At 43.7% G+C, this 8,644-nt stretch overlaps 1 protein-coding gene across 1 annotated transcript; it reads right to left on the reverse strand.

The window, feature by feature from the left end:
* Nucleotides 1-779: 779 nt before the first annotated feature.
* LOC111957101 (beta-secretase 1) lies at nucleotides 780-6,179 on the reverse strand. The gene is made up of 7 exons (XM_024134779.2): nucleotides 6,095-6,179; nucleotides 5,630-5,767; nucleotides 5,241-5,375; nucleotides 4,820-4,921; nucleotides 4,419-4,568; nucleotides 4,029-4,200; nucleotides 780-2,241 (listed from the first exon to the last, which is right to left on the reverse strand). Exons 2-7 carry the CDS (start codon nucleotides 5,690-5,692, stop codon nucleotides 1,997-1,999), a joined length of 867 nt encoding a protein of 288 aa, XP_023990547.2. The 5' UTR covers nucleotides 5,693-5,767; nucleotides 6,095-6,179; the 3' UTR covers nucleotides 780-1,996.
* Between the last annotated feature and the right edge of the window lie 2,465 nt (nucleotides 6,180-8,644).

An 8,644-nucleotide genomic window follows, 5' to 3' on the forward strand; every position in this document is an offset into this window, starting at 1 on the left:
ATGACAGGGAGTGGAATGTTTGTTAGCCTGAGTACCAGTCTGTTCATCTAAGGGAGACCCAGGTAGACTAACAGGTGAGGTGAAATATAATACAGGTTTACAGATCTCTCACAGCAATATCTCACAGCAATATTTAGACTTTTAAATGAATGATACACTGATTATATTAAACGTTAGGAACCACCTTCCTAATATTGAGTTGCACCCCCCCCCTCTACAAGGTGTCAAAAGCGTTCTATGGGGATGCTGACCCATGTTGTCTCCAATGCTTCTCACAGTTGTGTCAAGTTGGCTGGATGTCCTTTGGGTGGTGGACCATTCTTGATAGACTCAGGAAACTTTTGAGGTCCCGTTCAAAAGCCCTTCAATATTTTGTCTTGCCCATTCACCCCCTGAATGGCGCACACACAATCCATGTCTCAAGGTTTACAAATCCTTCTTTAACCTGTCTCCTCCCCTTCATCTACACTGATTGAAGTTTATTTAACAAGTGACATCAATAAGTGATCACCTGGTCAGTCTATGTCATAGAAAGAGCAGGTGTTCATAATGTTTTGTTAACTCAGTGTATATTCCCATTGATTCTTGAAAAATACTACTTATTGGTCTTCTAATCATGATACTGCAGTATTTGGTCCATTACTTGGAGACCTTGACTATTTTCAACCTACATGAAATGCGGCAATACAAGATGCAGGATTCATTTAAACAACAGTGACACAAGTTCAGATGTCTGTATCTCACTCATCAGGGAAGGGGAATTAAAGTCAGGACACAGATTCTGTTATATTTGTTACTTTATTTATTCGCAGTCTGTGGTCAGTGCATCTGACACATATACATTTCAGATTTATTTACAGCAGGTCGATGAAAGTAGAATCTGTCCCTCAGGGGACATTTTAATATTTTGTTAATTTKTTTAAAATAACACAACTATTTATATTCAAGCGCACCATAGGGATAGTGCAGTTGACTGTGGTTACAGTCAACTGTGGCTCCCGTGTGGCTCAGTTGGTAGAGCATGGCGCTTGCAACGCCAGGGTTGTGGGTTCATTCCCCACGGGGGGACCAGGATGAATATGTATGAGCTTTCCAATTTGTAAGTCGCTCTGGATAAGAGCGTCTGCTAAATGACTTAAATGTAAATGTGACTTAAATGTAAATGAATATGTGTGTTACTGTCTGTGTCGGTGAGTTTTTGTATAAAGCTGTTGAGGGGTTGACTGAGATGTTCAAGCTGTTTGGAGGTTTTGAAGACATCTGTATGTGTGGGAGAATCATTGCYTGTGTGTGTGTCCGTGCTTTTCTTTTTTGTGTGAATTAGTGCATTCACTAGCAGTGAGGTAATGCACCAACTGAATCAACAAGAGCCATATAAAAGTGCCATATCTGATATTAACTGTATTAAATACATAATCTTAGCTTTTTAATGCACACCAAGTAACATGGCTTCACCATAAAAGTTCATTGCATCTGATATTTGAGTGCTAATTTCACTCTTGAAAAGTTCACCCAATTAGCACTTATGATTAGCGTTCCTTAGCTGGTACTGTTGATGTCAAATCAAACAAATCCAATATATTCAATGATCAGGTCCATCCTTAAATTCTAGATAATCTAATTTGTACATGTGATCCATAAACACACATACATACATATACACACACCTCATACAATCACAAACACTCACACACACCTATACGTACTGTATATTTATATCATGCCCTTATATCAATAAAGTTGTCCACTGAATCCAGGAAGCCATTTACCCCAGRTTGCTGGTATATCCACCTTTGATGAATCCAAAGTAAATGGCCATTGGCTTGTTTGGTCATTGTGCTACCTGCCCAAGCCACAACCAACACCATCCTACATATTAATCTGTTTCTGCATTACTCAATGAGGCTGATGCGCACTCAACAACAATAAGCAAAGCTGCCATCTCCATTTCTGGTAGGCTTGCCTCTCCTGTGTACAGTATGTCTATGTCTCTCTATCATTTGAGGAGTGAGATATCATCAGCAAAGTCCCCAAATCCAGGTGGGCGAAGGCAGCGGGAAAAGCGCCACTGGCACACCATAAGGCACAATGGCAGCATGAAGAGGGCACAGATGCCCGCCATGATGTAGGCAATGGTCATSAGGGTGGACTCGTCCGTCTGCGGGATGTTGTAGCCGCAGTCCTCCAGGTCCACGCCATGGTACGGCCCCTCAACGGAGGCTGTGCGGAACTCATCGTGCACTGTGGCATAGAAATACACATAGATCAGCAACATACATACATACATACAGGCACACACACACAGTCTTGTACAACTAACCTTGTGGGGACACACAATTCAGTCCCATTCAAAATCCTGTTTTCCCTAAACTTAACCCTAACCCTAGCTCCAACCCTAATCCTAAAACTAACCCTAAACCTAATTCTAACCCTAACACTAATTCTAACCTTAACCCTAATCCCCCTAGAAATAGAATTTGACCTTTTGGGGACCAACAAAATGTCTCCACAAGTATAGTTAAACACGTCCACACACACACACACAAATGATTTTATTTTTTGTGTGCAAGTTTTTAAAATAAAAACTGAAATATCACATTTACATAAGTATTCAGACCCTTTACTCAGTACTTTGTTGAAGCACCTTTGGTAGCGATTACAGCCTCGAGTCTTCTTGGGTATGACTTCTTGTGTATGACGCTACAAGCTTGGCACACCTGCATTTGGAGACTTTCTCCCATTATTCTCTGCAGATCCACTCAAGAGCTGTCAGGTTTAATGGGGAGCGTTGCTGCACAGCCCTTTTCAGGTCTCTCCGGAGATGTCCGATCGGGTTCAAGTCTGGGCTCCAGCTGGGCCCCTCAAGGACATTCAGAGACTTGTCCCGATGCCACTCCTGGGTTGTCTTGGCTGTGTGCTTTGGGTCGTTGCCCTGTTGGAAGGTGAACCTTCGCCCCAGTCTGAGGTCCTGAGCAGGTTTTCATCAAGGATCTRTCTGTACTTTGCTCCGTTAATCTTTCCCTCGATCCTGAATAGTCTCCCAGTCCCTCCCGCTGAAAAACATCCCCACAGCATGATACTGCCACCACTATGCTTCACCATAGGGATGTTGCCAGGTTTCCTCCAGACGTGACGCTTGGCATTCAAGCCAAAGAGTTCAATCTTGGTTTCATCAGACCAGAGAATCTTATTTGTCATGGTCTGTGAGTCTTTAGGTGCCTTTTGGCAAACTCCAAGTGGGCTGTCATGTGCCTTTTACTGTGGAGTGACTTCCGTCTAGCCACTCTACCATAAAGGCCTGATTGGTGGTGCTGCAGAGATGGTTGTCCTTCTGGAAGGTTCTCCCATCTCTACAGAGGAATTCTAGAGCTTTGTCAGAGTGACCATTAGGTTCTCGGTCACCACCCTGACCAAGGCCCTTCTCCACCGTTTGCTCAGTTTGGCCAGCTCTAAGAAGAGTCTTGGTTGTTCCAAACGTCTTCCATTTAAGAATGATGGAGGCCACTGTGTCCTTGGGGACCTTCAATGCTGCAGAATTTTTTTGGTACCCTTCCCCAGATCTGTGCCTCGACACAATCCTGTCTCAGAGCTCTACAGACAATTCCTACGACCTCATGGCTTGTTTTTTTCTCTGACATGCACTGTCAACTGTGGGACGTCATATAGACTGGTGTGTGCCTTTCCAAATCATGTCCAATTAATTGAATTTACCACAGGTGGACTCCAATCAAGTTGTAGAAACATCTCAAGGATGATCAGTGGAAACAAGATGCACCTGAGCTCAATATCCAGTATAATAGCAAAAGCTAAATAAGTTATTTCTGTTTTTTATTTTTAATACATTTGCAAAAATGTCTAAAAACCAGTTTTTGCTTTGTCATTATTGGGTATTGTGTGTAGATTGATGAGAGAAAAAAATATTGAATACATTTTAGAATAAGGCTGTAACGTAACAAAATATGGAATAAGTAAAGGGGTCTGAATACTTTCCGAATGCACTTCTCATAGTCCCTCCGTCCCCCCCTCACCATGGCAGGTGCTGACGGCAAATCCAATGCGTTTCCTCTGGCGGTCGAACACCACATAGAAGCCCTCCATGATGACGGCGCCCATGACGGTGCCCGTGCTGGACTGGGACACGGCAAACTTATAGCAGTCCTCCTGGGCCGAGGCCACGTCCTCCACGGGTCGCAGGTACTGCTGCAGGGGGCACAAAGAAACAGCGGACACCAGTCAGCGGCGAACACCTACAATGGATGGTACATCAAATACTCTCTGTAGTTCTCAACACATCTAAATTGAATAAAAAGTTAAAGGGGTTTAAGAGAGGATCATCACTACCTCATTGAATTGATTAATTGAATAATGAAGACCTATTGTATTCAATGACAGGTAAGTACACAGACAGACACTGTTACCTGTGGGAGAATGGAGATGCGGAAGGACTGGTTGCGGTTCTCACTCATTAGGTAGAGCGAGATGACGGGGAAGATGTGCCACGGGGTGGTGCCAGCCTGCCAGCACACCAGCTGCTCCCCCAACCAGAACCCAGAGGGAAACTGCTCCGTCTGATATGGAGACATGGGGTTTGTGTATGTTTGTGTGCGTGTGTGTGAGTGTGTTTCAGAGAAGGGTAGAAAGAATATTTAGCAATTGCAGAAACTAGAGAAAGATTATAGCCATGAAACTATTACAGACATTAGACCTGACAAAAGGAATTCCACATGACACTAGCATAAACTGGCAGCTAGAAAGAAGAGAGAGAAAAAAACAACAGAGAGAGAGGGGGAGTGAGAGAGAGATGAGAAGAGGTACTCACAGACGAGGCTGCCTCGATGGCCTTCACGGCTGCCTTGAACACTTTGCGAGGGAGCCGGAGGTTAGTGGTGCCACTGTCCACAATGCTCTTATCATAGTTGTACTGATAGAGACACAAGCCAAGAGAGAGGAAACAAATTGTCATTATTTATTCACTGTCACTTACTGCACCATTATTAGTGATAAAAGGTAAACAACAGACAGATATTCAGGGTTAACTAAAGAGAATCCAGGAGCAAACAAAATATAAAAAGAGAAGGGGCCACCCATACTTAATATGTAATCACACATGCKTATAAGTCGCTTTGGATAAAAGTGTCTGCTAAAGAGCATATATTATATGAAAATATTAAAGAGAAAGTGGAATGATATAGGGAGGAAAATGTTGATTAAAGGTTGATCAGAAACACACAGTATCTCACCTCCTTGCAGTCCATATTGAGATCCTGACCATTGACCTCAATGCGCACAATGATGACCTCATAATACCACTCCCGGCGGATCGGGGTGTACCACAGGTCCCCAACATAGAGAGAAGAATCCACTCCACCAATGATCTAAGAAAACAGCAATCAAACAGTATCATCGGCTGGGTCCAAACTCTCAACACACTTTTCATTTCATATTGCCTTTGTAATACCGATTATAGCTAAACAATACCGACCTGCCTGCCTGCCAGGCACATACTGTACAATCTCTATGTATAACCCTTTTGGTTACACTAACACAACACACTGCTTCTGTGTATTTCCCTCAAACAGAAAATGTGTCTGTGCCTTTTCCTTTCTACAGTATGTCTATTCTCTCTCACCATGCTGCCACCCACGGTGGCACTGCCCAGGCTGTAGTTCTGGGTGAACCCTGCGCCACACATCTGCAGGGAGAACAGGTTGGGCACGGGGGTCTGCCGCACCAGCGAGTCAAAGAAAGGCTCCAGTGTCTCATCAGGCTAAACAGAGGGGGTGGGGTGGGGATTTAGAAAGGATTTAAAGATGGGAAAAGGATAGCTATATTAAAGTGATTATTTTAGCCATCTTGTTGACAGCAAGCCTAAATTGACATTGTATCTTAACAAATCCATCACTGTGCATTTTCCACATTACTGTATAGTGCTGGCTCTCCACCCTCACCAGTGACCCTCTAGCTGATCCCTCCCTCCCAGGCAATCTCTTTCCCGCTCTCTCCCTCCCTCTCCATCTCCCTCAAGCCCATCTCACCCATATGTTTTCAACCCAGCCCATTTCCCTTTCCCTCCCTCTCTCTTCCCCCCTCTCACTCTGGCGATCTCGGCGTAGGCCAGGCCCAGGATGCCCTCCCAGTTGGATCCGTTGATGAAGAAGCGGTCCGACTGGGTAATGGCAGCGATGTTGGCACGGAGCGAAAAGCTGTTGGGCCATGCGCCACAACACCAGTCAGTAGCTCACGCTCGCCGCCCCCACGAATGTCTCCTAGCCGTGTAGCGAGCTGTAATGCAGTAGGACAGCTAGCGCCCAGGTGTACTAGCCTGCTATGTACCCTGACACCCAGGGCCGCTGGTATAGGATTTAACCTGATTGAACAACAGAAAGGAGAAAGGTGCTTACTAGTAATAGGCAGACTCCACAAGGAGTGTGGTGCAGGGCCATCTAAAAGGGAGAGATTCCACTGAGACTGTTCAGTGGGTATCTTCAATGGATTCATAATTAATATCATTTTTTAAGGGATTATTTACTCAACAAAAATATGTTGTATTTTGTCCATCAGTCCACTGTTGATATGCATTGTGCATTCAGCAGTAAAGTTTTCAAGATGGAGCCACTTTCAGTGTATCGTAATAAGATTCCCATGGTACTCACAGTAGCAGATGGTAATATCTGCAGAGGAAAGGGTGAGCAGCGCCAACTGCCAAAGTTTACTGCTGCCTGTGTCCACCAGAATATTCACTGATTCCCAACACACAAAACAACATAGTTGTCATTGTTATGAAACCCTATTACATATTCACTGGGCATTTTCCAAAGCTAGGCCTATATATTGTAACAGGTATTCAGTAGTATACAGGTGAAGTCGGAAGTTTACATACACTTAGGTTGGAGTCATTTAAACTCGTTTTCAACCACTCCACAGATTTCTTGTTAACAAACTATAGTTTTGGCAAGTCGGTTAGGACATCTACTTTGTGCATGATACAAGTGATGTGATCCAACAATTATTTCCATACAGATTATTTCACTTATAATTCACTGTATCACAATTCCAGTGGTCAGAAAGTTTACATACATAAGTTGACTGTGCCTTTAAACAGCTTGGAAAATTCCAAAAAATCATGTCATGGCTTTAGAAGCTTTCTGATAGGGCTAATTGACAACATTTGAGTCAATTGGAGGTTACCTGTGGATGTATTCAAGCCCACCTTCAAACTCAGTGCCTTTTTGCTTGACATCATGGGAAATCAAAAGAAATCCGCCAAAGACCTCAATTGTAGACTCCACAAGTCTGGTTCATCCTTGGGAGCAATTTCCAAAACGCCTGAGGTACCACGTTCATCTGTACAAACAATAGTACGCAAGTATAAACACCATGGGACCACGCAGCCGTCTACCGCCTCAGGAAGGAGACGCGTTCTGTCTCCTAGAGATGAACGTACTTTGGTGCGAAAAGTGCAATCAATCCCAGAACAACAGCAAAGACCTTGTGAAGATGCTGGAGGAAACAGGTACAAAAGTATCTATAGTCCACAGATTTAAAACGATCCTATATCGACATAACCTGAAAGGCCGCTCAGCAAGGAAGAAGCCACTGCTCCAAAACCTCCATAAAAAAGCCAGACTACGGTTTGCAACTGCACATAGGGACAAAGGTCGTACTTTTTAGAGAAATGTCCTCTGGTCTGATGAAACAAAAATAGAACTGTTTGGCCATAATGACCATCGTTATGTTTGGAGGAACAAGGGGGATGCTTGCAAGCCGAAGAACACCATCCCAACCGTGAAGCGCGGGGTGGCAGCATCATGTTGTGGGGGTGCTTTGCTGAAGGAGGGACTGGTGCACTTCACAAACTAGATGGCATCATGAGGAAAGAAAATTATGTGGATATATTGAAGCAACATCTCAAGACATCAGTCAGGAAGTTAAAGCTTGGTCGCAAATGGATCTTCCATATGGACAATGACCCCAAGCATACTTCCAAAGTTGTGGCAAAATGGCTTAAGGACAACAAAGCCAAGGTATTGGAGTGGCCATCACAAAGCACTGACTTCATCCCTGTAGAAAATTTGTGGGCAGAACTGAAAAAGCGTTTGCGAGCAAGGAGGCCTACAAACCTGACTCAGTTACACCAGCTGTGTAAGGAGGAATGGGCCAAAATTCACCCGACTTATTGTGGGAAGCTTGTGGAAGGCTACCTGACACGTTTGACCCAAGTTAAACAATTTAAAGGCAATGATACCAAATACTAATTGAGTGTATGCAAACCTCTGACCCACTGGGAATGTGAGGAAAGAAATATAAGCTGAAATAAATAATTTGCTCTATTATTATTCTGACATTTCACTAAAACAGGGAATTTTTACTAGGATTAAATGTCAGGAATTGTGAAAAACTGAGTTTAAATGTATATGGCTAAGGTGTATGTAAACTTTCGACTTCAACTGTATGTGGTATATGTAGGTGTGTGTGTGTGCGTTCTTGCGTCTTCCAGGGTTAAAGGACAMAATACATTGAATACACTGACTATAAGGACACTATCTCTGTTACCCTGGAGACAGCCATGCCTATTCATAAAATGATTCCCTGTAGCTGCTGCTAAAAACACTTCTTCTTTTCAGCCATTTAGTCCCTTTCTCTC

This window comes from Salvelinus sp. IW2-2015, linkage group LG4p (genome assembly GCF_002910315.2).
Source record: "Salvelinus sp. IW2-2015 linkage group LG4p, ASM291031v2, whole genome shotgun sequence".
In the NCBI taxonomy this organism is placed as follows: Eukaryota; Metazoa; Chordata; class Actinopteri; order Salmoniformes; family Salmonidae; genus Salvelinus; species Salvelinus sp. IW2-2015.